This window comes from Amblyomma mixtum, chromosome 2 (genome assembly GCF_055824585.1).
Source record: "Amblyomma mixtum isolate Tamu chromosome 2, ASM5582458v1, whole genome shotgun sequence".
Taxonomy (NCBI): domain Eukaryota; kingdom Metazoa; phylum Arthropoda; class Arachnida; order Ixodida; family Ixodidae; genus Amblyomma; species Amblyomma mixtum.
In genome coordinates, this window is record NC_143013.1 from 70173547 (window position 1) to 70192066 (window position 18520).

General features: G+C 48.1%; 1 protein-coding gene across 1 annotated transcript in view; it reads left to right on the forward strand.

The window, feature by feature from the left end:
• Positions 1–10405: 10405 nt before the first annotated feature.
• LOC149359674 (protein eva-1 homolog C-like) overlaps positions 10406–18520 on the forward strand; it is a 246052-nt gene continuing 237937 nt past the window's right edge. Inside the window, exon 1 of the mRNA XM_089571808.1 lies at positions 10406–10829. Coding sequence (XP_089427934.1) covers positions 10604–10829 — 226 coding nt within the window. The 5' untranslated portion in view covers positions 10406–10603. The remainder of the gene's footprint in view (positions 10830–18520) is intronic.

Below are 18520 nucleotides of genomic sequence, written 5' to 3' on the forward strand. Positions count from 1 at the left end.
TGTTGTTATTCAGTTGAGTTGTTATTCAGCGCTTGTGTTTGCGTCCTTCTCGTCTCGTCCTTGTTACTGCTGCGCTGCAATTTTCCAGAATACTATGTCATCGCAAAGCCAATACGGCAACGGCAACCTTACGTATTTAGTTGCTTGGCTAAACTGAGCCCACCATGTGTTCTGTAGGTGCTGCGTTGTACTACGTATATTTCTGCTTATGAAGGCCGATTCTGTCTGGCTACCGGTAGCGACAAATACTGTGATCCCGGCGCAAGTAATTAGGACGACTTAAATGATATTAATTTACTTTAACTAATGTGTTTAATGCGGCACAAAAAAAAATGCTAAATAAATCCAGAAATCTAATTTCTGCTCAAACCAGGGACAGACAAGGAGATCTTACGAAACACAAAGAACCTGCGGATCGCTGACTTCCCAAGCGACAAGAATCAAATTGGAAAAAAGAACAGGCACGCATAAGATAGCATGATTATAATTTAATTACCAGTGCCTCAATAAAGAGCAGCTGGAGAACGGAATCGGCCCAAGAAAATATAGTACATACATTCTAGTTGCACTGTAACGGATATATTGCCTGAAAACAGTTTCTACTGTGCGATCGAAGTGAAAGTTAAGCATCAAGTCCCAAGCCCTGAAATAAATTCCCCTCCCAATCCCCCACCCAGCATATCTAATAGATGTCAGATGGCAGATCGCAATTCTTAGCCGGTACCAGCTGACTCGCTCAGCGGGGGTCTCCTCATCTGCCGCATTCGAGCTTTCATCGCGTTGAAGAGGACGGGGCCGCAGATGTGGCTCACATCGGAGGCACTCTTTTCCAGTAGAATGCCTCCAGGCGTAGACAAATATCACTACTTTAAAGACAGCTTGTGAGCAGGTTTTCTGGATCGAAATACGCTGGAATGTCACTTTCACGTCGTTTTACCTCTGAAGAATAACTTTATAACAAAAACAAATACTTATTTATCTTCAAACAGCAGCTTTTGCTTTCTGGTTTTAAAACGTCGGGCACTGCGATCGCAGTTTATATATATAAAAAAAAAACATATGTACCAGGTGGCTAGTGTAATCGGCCTCAAGATTATCCTAATGTGTGCTCAAGGTAGTGAGCCGAGCATTTTCGATGCGGTTGTCCTCTTCTTCTAGTGGCGCATGCAGTAATGCAGGTTAGAACATTTTGAATTAACTCGTTGGTTACGAACCAACCTCGATGTATCAATTTTATTGTTCCTCGTGCGTTTTTTATATTTTGTGTTATTTCCAGACTATGAAATGTTTTGCAAAGCTACCGTGCAGCAGTTCTACTAAAATCTTTGCAAAAATTACACAATTTTTCAAACTCCCAGTCGGTTAGACGGGGCGTCCAATAATAATCAGGTATAGCGCTCTCGAAGAGCAGAAACTATCCTTTCACTCACCTTTCGGACGACGCTCCGGAGAAACAGTAGTTCAACGATGGCTCCAATACGGCGAACAGTCCATTCTGAGTGCCGATCTTTGGCTGTTTTCCAGGAATGCAATGCACTACGGGTCGACCCACTCAGCGCATGCAGTCGTAGTGCCCTCTGAGGACCAGACATACAGCCGACAAATAAACACCGCACAGGAAGAAAGAACGTACACAAGGCTGCCTTTCTTCTTGTGTGGTGTTTATTTGTCGGCTGTATGTCTGGTCATGTTCCACCAACTAGCTCAGAAACGAATTCTTCTACCCTCTAACGAGTTCGCTGAGCCTTACGCTCGGAGCGGAAGAACCGCGCGCCAGCCTTTCTTCGGCGGAGGCAACACAGGTGGCCTGTGTGTGAGCTCTTAGACAAAACAGCAGGCTCTTCCTGTGCTGATTCTGGGCCGCGGCATCTCAATCAGCGCTATACATCTGGAAGCACAGCATTCGAGCTTACTGCGATTAATGAGTACCCTAGGAAAGAGAAACTTAGCTAGATGCTCCAGGAGTTTGATGGAGAGACGCAACAACATGATTACTGCTTACATAAGTCGGGGATAGCTGGGGACCGTTGGGATGGATCTCTCCCCTTTAGTGAGCGTAATCAAACTCACTAAAGGCGCACTGGTTTTGTTAGCGATAGAGAGGCAATGGTGAAGTTATATCTCAGGTATGCTAGTGGGCGGTTAGCTCTGCTTATTAGTTGTTCCCGTCAAGGGACCAAGCAAGTAAGGAATGATATGTACGCCAACGTAACGACCTGATCCAAAGGATTCGATGGCCAAGTCGAGATGGAGTAAGAGGGAGCAGATGTGGAAATTTGAGACGCACGCAGGACTTCACAGTTGGAATCACTGAGATCTATTACGCCGAGTTTACGCCAATAAGAAATGACGGTAATACTTTTTCGTTTTAAGGTGAGACTGATTTATTTGTTTTTTTTTTACATTTTAGGTAACACAGAGCAATGATCACCAAACAAGCGCATGTTAAAATACGAAGGGTTTGATGCCTTCAATTTATATTTTTTTTATTTTGTTAATCTTTGTCGTTATTTTACGGCAGCTTCTCATCTGCACGTAAATAGTCTGCGCGCGGTATATTCTCCAGTAAAAAACAAATGTTCAGGTTGTCATAAAGATTCTGACGTCTTCTTTTTTTTTTGCCACAACAACATTGCATTTTTGGAGTGTTGACGACGAAACAGAATCACTTAGCGAGCATTACTGAACTTTCATTCCTCGGAGGTTTTTGCAGCAACTACTACTACATTTTCATATCATTTATTAAATTTTTGCACAAACTGCTACATGATGTGCGTCCTTTTTTTTGCGCGGTGTAACTAAGCTAGACAAGATTACGAAAGCATTTGACAGCGTAACCCTTCGCCAGTTTCAGCAGTGACAAGAATGCCCGTTAAAATAAGAGTATAGAAAACCAAAGCGCAGCCTGTTTTTTCCCCAAAACTTACCAGCAGACGACTCGAGTAAAGCCATTTCAAACCCAGCGGTGGCAACATTCCGCGTGGTTACCACAATCATATACTTTCTCTTACATTCCATGGCGAGCTGCTGCGGCGTGACTTCCTGCCGCTCTAGCTTAGACGACTGACCACTTGCTATGCCTAACTCACCTCGAGTTACTTCCTCTCGTTTTCCACTTTTTCTTAATCAAAATACTCCGCTTTACGGAAGCGCATGTCCTTGGGGAAAGCAAGAACGACGGAAGCTTTGATGTAATATGCGCAGGACCCTGCGTTATACCTGCATGATACCAAAGAACGCGGTTAGGTCAAGTAAATGTGGAACGGGTACTTCAGCAGTAATACAGCCGAACTTTAAAGAGGGAAAAGCTAAAAAGAAGAGGTGATGGCACAGCGAGCGGACGTAAGCGTAACAAAAGAATGTATTCACGCTCCGGGCCTTCAAGGGAACGCTGAATTCGCAAGCGAAAAGAATCTTATTGGCAAATCGTGCGGCGCTCCCCGTGCGAACGTGCTCGGTTTCGCGAGTCCTCGACGCGTTGCCTCCCAACCGCTGCCGCGAAAGAAATTTGTGCCATCTCTTCGCTTTACTCTAGCTGGCTGCGAGGATCGTTGCGAAGGAGGCTGGCGGCGCAGCGCATATTGCTGCTTGTTCTGTGTCTTGAAGAACCTCCTGTGCGTAGGCTGTTGCTCCTTTGCTTATTTCGTACATGTCGGGCTTTAAATGGAAAGTTTGAAGGCATAACATGGTTGTGATTCTTAGGGAGAGTGCTTTCTGCGGATGTTGCTTAGTTTGGTTTGTTTTATTGGGGTTTAACGTCCCAAAGCGACTCAGGCTATGAGGGAAGCCGTAGTGAAGGGCTCCGGAAATTTCGACCACCTGGGGTTCTTTAGCGTGCACTGACATCGCACAGTACACGGGCCTCTGGAATTTCGCCTCCATCGAAATTCAGCCGCCGCGGTCGGGATCGAACCCGCGTCTTTCGGGCCAGCAGCTGAGCGCCATAACCACTGAGTCACCGCGGCGGGGTGGATGTTTCTTAGGGGGAAGCGGGAAGGTGAAGGGGAGGGGGTGCAGAGTTGCTGACGTCAAAGTTGGTGCCAACGTGTAATCGAAAACTTTCTGATCAGGTCACCTCAGATTAGCACCGCCTAAGTTGATAACATGAAGATTATAGCCAACCCATCACTTTTAGAGCGCCCAGCAAAGCGGAAGATAACCTCCGTGAGGCCTATTACATGTGCGGCCAATTATTTGAACCGTTTCTTTTGAAGCTTGGCACCCAACGTGGAGAGGGCTAAAATGCCACAGCTGCTATCGCTGCTACTTGAGTGCTGGCTTTCTGCAGGAGAGAGAAGTATCGGAGATTCTAGTTTAGTTTTTCTTTCCTTTTCCCTTCCAACTTAAACAAGCGCAAGAGGGGGGAGGTAACATCCTTCTCCGTTCTGCTATAACGCCTCTTGTTTGCGCTGGTTCCGTCATCGCGGATAGTTATGTAGCTTCAATCCGATGCTAACTTTTGCTATCACACAAAACTTCTCAGTAAGGACGCCTCTAGCCAGCTGTCGGTGTATACTCAAACAGCCTTGTTTTGCACGGTGTGCTATGTGAAGGGAGAGACCGAAAGGTAGGCCAAAGGTAGTCAAAAACAGTAGGCTTAAATTAGGCCATACCAGAAGAACTTTTCCGCCAAATCAATTAAGTCAGTCGCTCCCCTACTGGAGCGCACAATTAGGTTCGCTCGCTTTTAAGTGACACTGAAGCATGCTTTTAAAACGAACCTCCTTCAATAACGAATTAATATGCAGCGTAAAGTTCGCTCAATTAAACGTGATTAACACGCAGAAAAAACTGCGAACCTGAGCTGCATTGTAAAGGAATAGCAATCCTATACAAGAGGCTTTCGGTTCAAGCTTTTGTTAATTTTAACCTTCAACTTTTTAAGTAACTTCACTGGTACGGACTTTCTGCGAAAGCTAAGCTATAATTAAAGTCGTGTTTGTAAATGAATAAAGGTGGCGCTGCCATCGGCAGTGACGCGGAGTGCTGGCAATAAAGCAGCATGCCTACGCTGCATGCGCCGAGCTACACTAGCGACACACTGTATTCGAAAGCAACTTGCGTGTTCGGACATTTCAAACAGTACGCGTCGGTCGGGCTTAGAAACAGTTTTCTATGCCTGGAAAGCTGTTGTGCTGACTTTTCAACATGTTCGCCAGTAGACATTACCAAGCGCAACACTGCATCGGTTTCCATCACCGCTCCCACATTGCAGCAAGCAACAGCGGGGTTTCGGCGAGCGACTACGTTGATTAACTTAATGGGAAAGCGAGAAAGCGAGGTACAGAGATATACTATAGCAGCTTACAGTTATCAGCTTACGGGCCCGCACCTCATACCTGATTGCTAGTGGAAGACAGACCACTACGCAAAGCTGGTTTGTCCGTACTTGCAGATGACGAGCATTGTGATGTGCTTCCTGCTTTTCTCGAACCACTACAGCTCCTGTGGAGAACGTGTAGAATTGCTAGACAATTCACTGATACAGTTACATTCAATGATGCAAACACGACCTCTCTAATCTTTGGAACGTTGTTGAATGCGCAGCGAACAACCCATGTCCAACATTTTTAGACAAAAATTTCGAATGTTGCATAACTGTGTGGAACTCATGGATATATTGAAGGTAACGGTCCAGTCATTCGATGTTTAGCAAAAGCTTTCTTGTACCTAAATTGTTCCCGTAGCTCGCATCGATCAGTTAAGACTGCTATAGAAAACCAATGCTTGACGCCTTTGAGGATAGCACCAACGCAAATAGTCCCCCCAAAAAATGGAAGCCTGCCGAAGGGAGATATCCGGATATATTGAATGTTATAGTGAAATATTGCAATATGCGGAAAAACTTCGTTAATAAACTGATTCCGATTAGAAAATGCTTTTGTTTAGAATTGTTGGGCACGCTGCTTGCTCTCTTGGTTTTGGTAGATATGCACGAGCACATGCCAAAAGTAACCGAGCAACAAGTTTTTACTTTTCAACCACATAACGAAGCCTTCCCAGCATCCTTAAGTACTGAAAGGTGTCAAAACGTGAGGACAGGGGTTCACCTTACTTTACATAGAATCAGGGCTTAAGGGCTGCCATAAGTGCTTCGTTACGCGGCTAAGAAACCAACCACTATCGCCCGGTTACTTTGGCAGAGACTGTACTTCCGCTTTCAAAAGAATATTAAGTTCACTCTGTAGAGCTAAATACTTCAAGTAATTCTACTTCTCATTTTATATTTTGAATCCAAGTGTGCGTTTTTTGCTTAACCGTAGGACCTTCTGATGTGGTATTTCTTGTGCTCGCCAGGTCTTGAACGATCTCGTGTGAGGAAATTCAGGTAATCTGAGAAAGAGCATTGCGTGACCTAATCAAGACCCTATAGCGATGTTTAATCACTTTCTGGGACCTTTGCGTTCAAGAGTCATCTGTTGAAGCTCACGAAAATGAAAACTGAGAAGAAACTAAGTTCTGCACTTCTTCGGGCGTCTCCACCTGATGACCATGAAGGGTGCCGCGACCTAATAGGTTAAGCAGTGTATTCTGACAATCTCGCGCCATACAGAACAGCCAGAAAGGAGTACCCAACACCACATAAATCCCTCAATAAGTTAGAAGAGAACACCCTTAGGAGACTACAAACAAACACATATCCAACGCCAGCTAAGTTGCACCAGTGGTACCCTACATTATACTCTCCGCAGTGCCCACACTGTGAAGAGGTAGCTAACCTCTACCATATGGTGTGGGCATGCCAATTTAATCTCATAGTTGACCCCATTCCGAACCTCTCAGAGGAGCAGTGGGAGGCTATTCTGCTCAGCGATGATCCTGGCTGTCAGCACTGGCTGGTGGGGAGGGCCAGCGCAGCAGCAACAGCCAGTGGACCACCGGACTAGGCGGCCCATTCACATGTTCTAAGAATATTGAGCAAATAAAGATTTTTCAATCAATCAATCAATCTCCAGTTAAGTGCTCCTTGGGGCACGTCGCGCTCAGCCTGCGGCTCCAAGAGAATGCTGAGGGGGCAGCAGCCGTTTTTCTTTCTTTTTTTTGCGCGAGATACTCGGCACGCATTCACAGTGACTGACATTTTGAAATTGCGCAACTGCGTTCGACTTTGGACCGGCCGAATTTCGAGGGAGGCCAAATTCTACAGGCCCGTGTACTGTGTGATGTCAGTGCACGTTAAAGAAGCCCAGGAGGTCGAAATTTCCGGAGCCCTTCACTACGGCGTCCCTCGCAGCCTGAGTCGCTTTGGGACGTTGAACCCAATAGGACCAACCGAATTCCGATGGAGGCAACATTCTGGAGGCCCGTGTGCTGTGCGATGTCATCCCAGGTGGTCGAAATTTCGGAGGCCTTCACTGCGGCGTCCCTCATAGCCTGAGTCGCTTTGGAACGTTGAACCCCAATAAACCAAGCACGTTCACGGAATGTCGAACCCAAACTTCTCATGTTCAGAGCACTTCAGAATGCGGACGAATTTCGGGCATTGATTCTTGAACTGTCCGCCGCTTTACTATAGATATAGCAACCCTGCGGGTTTAGAGCCGCTAACGAACTTATCAGATTTCCACGCAGACATGTACCGCTAGCAGCAAAGCTGATCTGCCGTCAAAGGGGTACACTTGTCCTGCTCCACGGACTCTGCTCATCGTGTTCACCCCCATATGACAGCAAGAAACTTGTGGAAACTTATGCCGCTTCCTTTCTCGTGCCTTGCGATGCACCCAACCACAGCACAGCTTACCGACACTACAGCGTTGCTTCGCAGCTGGATAGGCCGGACGGAAGAGGGAGTTGAAGTAAATCATCGAGCGTGTTCATGCGGCAGCCAGCAGTCCGGATCTTGTGAACACAGCAGGTCACAGAAAAAGTGTTCGTACACCTATTTTCCCACTTCCGCCATACTGACACTGACCGACTGTGTATGGAGAGAACACTGCGTCGTTTGGAATCAAGCCTTCTGGCAGAGGCCAAGAATCCGTGGCCATGGATCGAACGATATTTACCACCGAACGCCATCAAAGCGCTGTTTAGATGTTTAAAATCTATGTAGTCTTAGCGCTCGGCTACAGACACGCTGTGGACAATCTTTGTTTTCATTGTCCACAATGGACTCATGACCACGGTCATATTGCAAGGACCGGCCGCCGCGGTGGCTCAGTGGCTATGGTGCTCGGCTGCTGACCCGAAAGACGCGGGTTCGATCCCGGCCGCGGCGGCTGGAATTTCTTTGGAGGAGAAATTCTAGAGGCCCGTGTACTGTGCGATGTCAGTGCACGTTAAAGAACCCCAGGTGGTCGAAATTTCCGGAGCCCTTCACTACGGCGTCTCTCATAGCCTCAGTCGCTTCGGGACGTTAAACCCCATAAACCAAACCATAAACCAAACCATATTGCAAGGACCCGAGAAATTCAACTCTCTTTCGCACACACCTCTTTTTTAACATCTTTTCTTACTTTCCTCTTGCGCGTGATTTCCAAACAAGTGCATGCCCTATTCATAATCCGGTCTCTCCTGTCTTCTCTCTATCTCAGATTTAATGAGCACACATTTTCATCTCCCAGAAGCTAGAAGGGCACATGACCGAACAGTTGTATTCAGTAGAAGTAGGCGGAAATTATTCTCTGTAATGGTAAAAAGAAAAAAAAAAATTAGAACTTTTCGAGCGAATGAATGTCATAGAAAAGTTGCACATAGTTGGGAAGAAAACCGATGCTCGAAAGCATTTTACGCTTTAACAAACCGCCAAAGCATAAGTTTGTCCTCCGAAGGAGCAGTGCAATATTACAGGAATCGGTCTGTCACTGATGTTAAATTCCACCTGCTTGAGTCGGTGCTTCATAGCTTTGAAGGATACTAGTAAACTTCGTCAGCCCATGACGGTACTGCACGCCTTATTTCAAAATGAGCATTCCGCAATGCTATACGATACTATGCTTACAACGAGAGGCCGTGCACAAGTATACGTTCGCTAGGCACCGGCCATTCCATTGCACATGACAGGCACGGTCATAAACAGTTCACCCGACAGAGCGACGTTTAGTTGTATTTCAGCCAGCGCACGCGCACCTGAAGCTACGGGGAATGAACGCGCATTCCCCGTCTGACTCACCTGCCGTTTCCGTTGTTTTCAAGTTTACGCGAACAGAGCGTACGGGTGGAATTATGAGAGCGCAAGGCGTGGGAGGAAGCCTCGCCTCTGAGGTCACGTAGCACGACCGCTCTAGTGCAAAAATAAGTGGCAACGACCGTTTATGTATTCCACCAAAAACATTGTATATCAGAGATTGGTGGTTGAATAACGCTCTTGAAACATAGGTGACGAAAAACACATCCTTGTCCGTGTTCCTTTTTCTCGTTTTTCATCAGCAAAACGTCAGCGTGAAGACAAGATGAGCCCGAGCTTGTCGAAGTTTTGCAGTAATGCACTACCGAGAATAAAAGTCCCCAGGGCGCGCGAACAGAGATCCGGGGGTGCTTGCAGCGACATTTGCCAACAATCGCTTGATTTCACTAGCACACATTGGGAAAGCCAAGTCCAACCTTCACATCCACAAGTTTGGTTTTAAACCGCTGGCAGTTTCGGAAGCTATGCGCTTCGGTCGCCGCTTGCGCCTCCTGGAGCATAATTCTCCCAATAGAACAAAAACAGAGTAACAAAAAGCTTGATTGCAAAAGACAACCAGAAAACGTACGCTGCCAAAGTTTTTGTTCAAAACTTTCTCCTTCTGTTTACTTCTGTTCCTTTCGCCTTTAAAAAAACTGAAAACAGAAACTGACCAAGGAAGGCGAGGGCAAAATCCATTCGCGAACTCCGGAGTAAAAGTTTACTTTATTGTTTCTTGCTTTTACTGCGGACATTCCGTTTCTGTGTTCCTCCCCTTTCCATTATCTCCGTCGTCTCCGATTTCTCCCCGGCGGGAATGATTTTCCGCATCATCAATGGACCCTCAATGGGTTCGTCGTCGTGCGGTCACCCTCGCTGCGCCCTGGTTCCCCTCTCCCTCGTCCTTCCCTCCTCCAACATTTTCGCGACCGTATTTATAGCCCAGGGCCCGCCTCTCCGGCTCCTCTCGCGTGACTCAGGGAGCCGCTTTCGTTGTCGCCCGGGTTGCGTGCCGTGCTTCTGGTCCAGGAAAGAAAACGAAGAAGTTCGAGGAAAGGAACAAACGAAAAAAAAAAAAAGAAACGGCACGCGCTGCGTGCTTCATGCATTGCGAGCAAGCGGCCCGCGAAGGGAACGGGATGCATTACGAGAGCACTGGTGCCGGGCCGAAGAGCGCGTCCGGCGCCGTTCGCGGCTCTTTCTGCGCATGCGCAGAGCGCGCGAGGCGCGCGCTCCACGAAGGATGGGACGCAGCGCCTCACGCGGCTGCGCGTCGCATCCTCTCTCTTTCGGTCCGCGCGCTGTCAGTGGCAGCGTGGCCCGTGAGCGGGTCGGGTCGGCCCCGTGAGCGGCGTGTGCTTTCGAGGAGAACCTCAGCCTTTCCCTCTTCGACTTCCTCCTCAGCCGGAGTAGAAACAGAGAGAGAGAGAGTCGTTGTTGTGGCGCGGGAGCGTGATTTTGCCCTGCCGTGAGGCACCGGCCCCTACGTGCGGCCGTCGGATGGTGCAAGTTGCGTGCGCTCTTTGCCGAGCGTGCTCGCATCGTGTGTGCGCGATGGAAGCGTCATCGTCATCTGACGAAGTGCGGCGAAACCCTCGTTCGTACGGATGCACTGTGTCTTCGTCTCGTCGTACTACGGAGACCGTTTCTGAGCGTTCCTGGATTCGGTGCTTAGTCGTCGTGTGCCTACTAATCATCCCGGGCGTCTCTTCGTCATCGCATCTCCGTGAGTACTAGCATCACGAGTAGCCTGGCTTCTTGCTTTCCCGCTTTCCCGCGTGAACATCCCAAAGTCATGAACGGTGTCTCTCTGTTTACATCGGCGCCAGCGCCGCACATGTGACCGTGCGCGGCGGCGTCTGCTACGATGCGCACCACGGCCCCATCTTCCGCATGCCGCAGCTGACGGGCCCGCGAGACTGGCCGACGCGCGCCGCGGATTCTTTTTTATCGACGCCGCGCGGCATCGCGGACAGCTGTCGCTGGCGCCGCGTGGCCTGCTGGCGGCTTTTACAAACGACCCCCGCGCCACGCGCTGCTATTCGTGTCAGGTGCGCGCGGCGGAAGCGCGCAGTTGCTGTCGCCCGCCACGGGCCGCTCCGAGTGCTTTGTGCAGTCGGAAACAGCCATCACGCTTTGGATGGCTGTCGAAGCCAGTGGAAAATAATTTTCAAAAGTCATGTTCCGAGAGAGTAAAAAAAAAAAAAAAATGCGCACTTCTTCCTTTGAAATACCTTTCGTGCGTACACCGAACTCCTTTCTTACACCTCTGTTACCGCGGGGGAAATAATAGTGAAATGATAATATTGCTGTGCATGTATGCCAGTCTTCAAATCCTATTCAATTCTAGCACAACTTGAACAAATATAGGTTATATATATAGATTTATACTTAGCTACAGCACAACTGCCTCAGAAGTCAAGCCCCTTATGTCCCCAGGACCCTATTCACACGCTGACCCGTAAACGCTTTTTTCTTTCTTTTTTTTTTTTGCCAATTGAAGACAGGAACATAACATGAGTTCTTGTCCTAGATCCTTCACAGGAAATTGCGCAGTCGCCCTTAGAGGACAGTCTACCGACAAACATCGTGTTACGAACAATGACAACAGCCCTGCTGGTGGCTTGGTTTATAATCGTTGTGTTATATAATCGTTGTGTGTGGTCTCTGAGCGGCTATAAGCCACTGTGCGACTGTTTGCTTACAGATAATAAATTGTATGTAACGAAGTTCCCATGGAAAGTAAAGGAACAACTGAACATTTCATGCGTTTGTGGCATACAAACCGTTTGGCGAGAAGAGCCGAACGAAACCGGCGAACTGATTGAAAATCCAGGCAAACTTCTCCGAAAAGTTTGTTCAAAATGTTACCTCCAATCCAGTGGATTAGGTAACGCTCAAAGTTGCTCTCTTGGAATATTAAACTGTCTATTTTATTCCCAACTTTTTGTCGCATTCGCATATCACCTTCGCTATTTCTGTTCTCATCGGGGGGACAGGCTTCGGGTATATTTTTTGTTTTCTGTGAGAATGCATTAATATGTGCACGGAACGAGGGAACCTGAAGACGCACATAAAATGCACGGTGAAGAGCTTACTTCATTTGCACAAGACATGACAATTAACTAGCTAACCCTTCTGTGAAGATGCTTACGAAAGCAAGTGATCGTTTGCTACCATGAGATACTTGTTTTCCTCGTGTGCGAGTAACAGTGCATGAGACAACCATGACTGGTATCCGTAGGTATGCTTTGCCGTAATTTGTGAGCACAGAATAAAGGAAGCAGTTCGCGCAGCTATAAAATAAAAAAATTCCGGAAGCAGGATCGTGTCAGTTCATTGCCATTGCAAATAAGACATAATCGTGCGTGTATTTGACAGCTGCCTAACGATCATTGCCCATGCAAAAGTAGATTTTTTTTTTGTCATCGAGCGAAACCTTTTTTTTTATTTACTTGATCAATGTAAAACACCCATCAATTGCAAAATTCACCGCAGCGGTGGCCTAGTTGTATAAGCATCCGCCTCGCATGCGGAAGGTTCGGGGTTCGATCCCCAGTGTCGACGGCACTCACCGGTGATACAATGGGTACAAGCTTCCCCCTGCCTTGTGCTCGGCTTCTTTAGGGTTAAATGCTTTGGAAATGGGTCTCTGAACCCATCTTGCGAAGAAGAAACAACCTTGTGCCTTGGCACTCTTTGGCCACAGATGCCCTTGTGGCATAAAAATCCATCATCATCATCATTACAAATTCGGCAACATTTCACTATTACTCAGAGCCGGCAGCTTGTTCCGCCAAATAATGTCTCCGAAAAGGAGGCCCCAAATCACTCTTCACCCGCGAGCCAGCATCATAGCAGCCTTCTTTCTTGAACGAGTCGGCGCTAGCCGCCGCCGAACGAAGGCACGACTCGACAAATTAGAACCACCACTTTTTGCAACAGCCCATCCCTCATCGTCGGCGCTTCGATACGATCGTGCGCCCGTATGCTGCGCTAAATCAACATTTAGTGCCCCGCACGCGCTTCATGTGCTTTAAATCGGCGCGCCGCGTGCCCCCGCTGCGGCACCCCCAGCTCTGGTCACACACAGACACACGCGGACGGCGACGCGACCGGCTCCGAAGCCAGTCCGCGCTCGCCTCCGCTGCCGCTGCAACCGGGACTGTCCGATTCATCATTCTCGCGTGCCGCTATCATCGCGCCGATCGGGCCGTCCGCGTTTTCCTCCTCTTCCCCTTTCCCCCCTCTCTCGCCAACGAGTTCGGCGATCCCGCGAATGGAATTGCGCAAGGAGAAAGTGGAATGTCACTGCTGGCGCTGTTCGGAGACGCGGGAGCGGAGCGACTCGATGCGTCTGTCGTTTGCTCAGTGTGCGTGCCGTAGATTCGACCGCGAGGCTTTACGGAACACCGAAGCAGCCGTGACAAAAAAAGAAAAAAACGAATGTTTTATAAGTCCAGCGTGCCGTTTGGAATTGAGAGGGTATAGCTTTCGCCGCGCGTACTAGAGAGCTCGGCAACTCTAAACCATTAATTTTTGTCCTGCGTGGTGTGTCAGTGAAGCAGTTGAATTTTGACTCCGTTGCAGCGTTAAGTTTACTTCTGTAGCGAGTTTGCCGCACTGAACGAAGTCCTCACAGTGTTTACGCTTAAAGCTCGTGAAACATTCTTAGTTTTCTTTGTTTTATTCGCATCGTGATGCGCATAACAGATACAAGCGGCAACAAGCGAAGATGCGCTGCATAATCGCAAGCGTTGTGTCCTGTATACCGCATACAGCCCCGTGATGGTGTGCGGAAAAGACAGCCTCTGGTGGGCTTTGCTGGAGAGTGCATCGTATGAACAGCTATGCGGGCGGCGAAGCTGTAGGATTTTCCTTCCAGTTTTCAAGCACCGTCGCTTCTAGTGTCCGCTGGCACCAGTCATTGTGAGAGGTTTCATGTCATTTTCGAAAAGAAATTACCTGATACATATCACTCTAAAAGCGCTTCAATTCAGGTCGCTTCCCGATGCGTTTTTCTTGATTTCTTTTTGTTTCTTTTGTTTCTTGCTTTTACCTCTGTAAGCGATCCGTTCGGCTTCGGCTGTGGTGGTCGCGCTCCTTGTATTTACCACTCGGAGCTCATCTGCGGCGCATTGGCTCTGAATTCGTTAGCGACTTGACTTCTCGTGGTTACGTCTTAGGTTTACTGACTTGATCAGGGAGAAACATTGGCTGGCATTCCAAAGAGTAACCTACTCCAAGACAACCTTTAGAAGTGGACAACTGCCTTCTATCGGGCTCCCAAAGAGTAACCTACTGCAAGATAACCTTTAGAAGAGGACAACTGCCTGCTATCGGGCTGCGAATGATACGCTGGCTGCCTCCTGATGCAGTCAATTTCTTGTGTGCTGATTTCACCGTCGCTTCATACGCGAGGCGCCGAAAAGAAATCGACGGACATTCGGGCCTCGGCGCCCGGCACTCGGGTCGGTGACGTATTCTAAACTAATCTACTAGTTAGGCCTGTCACATAATTCTTGGTCGCACTTTTAGTAAGTAGTGTGGCGCGCCATTTTGATGTATCGGGCGCAAGTATATACTCTACCGAACGAGCGAATCAGCGCAACGCATTGCTCGATCGGACAAAGTGCAGAGCCCGTCGGTGCACTTGAGCGGATTTTTCGAGTGTCGGGCGGTTTCCTGCATTCAGTTTCTGTTTCTAGGGTGTTGTTTTTTTGTTGTTGTTGTTGTTATTGTTTGCCGTATTCTTTCACTTCGCACTGCGAGATCTTCCAGAGTGACGCCCAGCGAGCGTGCGCTCAATCGCCAAAAGCTCCGCGGCATATAACGGGCAAAAACGAAACAAAGCCGACGATGCAGAGATGCATGTCAGGCTCGTCAGTCGCCCTGGATTGGGGGCGACACTGGTGCGAGGATCCAGGCCGCGCTGTCAGTTTCCCCGAAGGCTCCGGCCGGACGTCCGAATCATCGGAAGGCAGGCGTCTCTCTAGACGCCGATTTTCGTCGAAAAAAAAAGAGAAACTATCTCGCCGGTGCCCGCCCGGGGAGACAGGCGACCCCTGGCCACTGTCATCCGTATGAGGGCTTCGACACCGACGTCACAGTCGCGTAGCTTCGCTGCGCGTTGTCATGTCTGTTTTCCGTGCGCACTCACGAACAACGACGTTGGGACATTGGCCTCCACGAACGCTCGGGTGAAGCTCGTCACTCTAGCCGTTAATTGGTCGCCGCTGCCATTTAAACTGTCCTATTCTGTCGATCCGTGACCGAATTGTACACGGCGCTTGTCAACGGGGAAAAAATAGTGACACATTGCCTCATTAACAGCTTCGCTAGGCACTTGCGCATCGGACTAACGATGTAGGAGAGATTGCTAGTGGGGCGACGTGATAAAAATTGAGGGAAACATAGCTCGCTGATTTTTCGAGCGAAACGGGCGGAAAGCGAGCGGTGTCAGTCAGATTGATTTCGACATCCGGAGTGTTTGTTGGTTCTCTTTCATTTATTTGGTTTTTCTGCCATCTCGATAATTGCTATATCGTGTCGTTTTTTTTTTTTCTCAAGCTGTGCACCTAGCGAATCTACTTGAGCTGCTGTTTCCAGGCGCGATAGGGGAGAGGGATGCAACTGCCCACATGCAATCGGAGATCACTGCGAGCATGGCTGGCGCTAATTGTGGTTTTGTTGGGGGGGTGGGGGGGATGATACCGCTTTGTCGCATTTATCAGCAGTGTTGGATTTTTACTAAGCTGCAAAGCTTGCTGGAATGGTATTACCGGGAAAGACTGATGTCCAGCGAATGAGAGGGAAAACGATCTCGAGGTTAACGAAATCGTGGCCTACGGCTGCCAAGCCATTGCTTGGGGAGAAGCCAGTTTCCTGTGGCGTTGTGCCAACCAGCGGCAGCCTTGCGACCCCGCCCATGTTTTCGGGCGTGAATCAAAGCACTGTGCATGAACAGAACCTATGTTATTCGGGGTTTCGGGAAAAGGCTGCTTGTGAAGTCTACATTCATCGACCAAGTGCACACTTGCACACGATCACTTGCACACTGAAGAAATAATTTACAATTATTTAATTTCTAATGGCGCAAAGCGAGCCTTGCGTAAGAGCTCTATGATTAAGGTGTTTGGTCTGCATGGGTGAGGGTCAAGAGAGAGAGAAACAGACGAAAGGAAAGGCAGGGAGGTTAACCTGGCGACGCCCAGTATGCTGTTCTATACGGAGGAAGGGGTACAAAGGATAAAATTTCCAGTTTTCCCAAGCATTTCATCAATTGCATCTGATCCTCCGTGAAGGGAAGTTTCACCCAGAGATCATTACGCACCTCAGTGAAGACTAGCACATGGGCAGGGGAACGCATGGTAAAGGCCCGGGTACCCGGCGCTGGTGGGGATCAAATCCAGAAGATCCCCCATTGGAGTGGCTACTGAAACCACTTTAGACCACCGTATCGGTAATGCTCGAGAAAAAATGCACAGACATCGCCATCATCATCAACTTGACTATGCCCACTGCAAGGAAAAACTGGGCCTCTCTCATATCTCTTCAGTTAATCCTGTCCTTCTCCAGTCAACCCAGTCCTTCCTGTACAGACCCTCTGCAGATGTAGCTGCGTTTGATTTCGGCCTGGTAATATGCCAGTACAGTTCAAGTGATTCGTAAGGCTGTGTTTTGGTAAATGCTATTTCTGGTCGGTATAAGGGCTTAACACAGAGTCGCCTGCCTGAGACATTGACGTAAATTAAAGGCAGTTACATAGAAGGGGGCTGTTCCACACATGTTGGATGTGAAAGCAGTAATTTGCTAAACATTTATTTTCAAATAAAAAATCATGGAGTGGTCGGTTCTTTCCACACAATCAACCTCTCAGTTTTTTTTTTTGTTTTTTTGCCAGCTGTCGCTTCCCGCTCGAACCTCTCTCTCTTTGCCATTCCTGGCTTAAAACTATAAACAAAAAAATCAACGCAGAAGCGTTAGTTGGCTAGAAATCACTGAAATCACCGAACTAATGATGGCTGCGCTGTGTCGTTAACCTGTCGAAAAGAATAAAAAAATGAAAATACGAAATTCTCCGTGGAGTCGGAACACTCGCGTTCTCACAACGGCATCAGTGAGGTAAAAAAAAAAGAGTTAAAATAGTAGCGCAAAGACCAGTTTGAAACGCCGACCGCACTGCGCGGAATCGTCCCACACGGGGTAGTTTTGTGCTCCAGGTAATTCGTTCGTATTAATTTGCTTCCTCTTCCAAACGCTCCTTCCCATACTGAACTCACACTTTTTTCCAATTCTCGCGCTGTTTCTGTCTCGTACTATTGTTTGTATCTGTTTTTGTCTCAAAAACCTAATAAAAAGAAACGGCCGCTGTACGTATGTGCTGGTCGCGCCGTCAATTCACGAGCTGTCAGGAACGCGTGTTTCTGCAGGTACTAACGACGTCTTAATGGTCGCCGAAGGGCCGTTAATGCGACCCGACATCTGCAGCTGAAGGAGAACGCCACGGCGGAGCACTATACTTAGCAGGGTTCCTTCGGGCACCGTTTAAGCCAGCGCCCTTGCTTTTCTTTATCGCTAGCCTTTTTATTCCTACTCCGCGATTTATCGGAAATTTCAGCGTCCCTTCCACCTTTCATTTCTTCAGCTTCAACAATGAGAGTGGACCTGGTTAGTCCAGGTTTCTGTACGAGGCTAGTTGGACGTCAGCACTTCGATGATATATTGTCGATATATGAAGTGCTCGTGTCTCGAACGCAGACGGACGGAAGCGCACTAGAAAGACGGGTACTGGGGATTGGGCTTCGCTCTTTTTTTCATCGCTGTGCGTCTTGCATGCTCAAAAAAGTAATAATTGTGAATAGCCAGGCAGCTTATACGCGTAGACAGACAATAAGCGCCTGGGCTGACACCTTACGGAACACAGTGCCGTTTTGTCACCGATATAATATTGCAGTGCCTAGTCTCTTAGAGCGATGAGGCTCAGGGGCTTCAGTTATACATTCTGGAATACTTCCTCCACATGGGGGTGTTATTCGGTTCGTTACTCAACACGTAACAATGACATCTGGTACGCCCCATCCTGTAGCAGGAACTACGTTCGTCAAATGATCGGGTATATCATTCTAAACCTGCTTAATTCGCACTGAGAGTCTTGAGCTCCGGATTATGCAGTTTCACGTGCTGCGCACATTCTCCAAAAATTTTGCACTTTTTATGCTCATTTTGTTTTTAATCTCCTTCATGCATTTTTTTCGTGTTTTTTCACCTTTATGAATTTGTTGCCATACTGGCCTTTTATGACTTGCAGGGAATCTGTACCTATGTACAGAAGTCATTTTTGTTGTTGGTGGCATTCTGTCCGTGCACGGTTTCTGCCGCTTTATCAGTATGTAAGGGTGTATCCCTCTGTCAAGC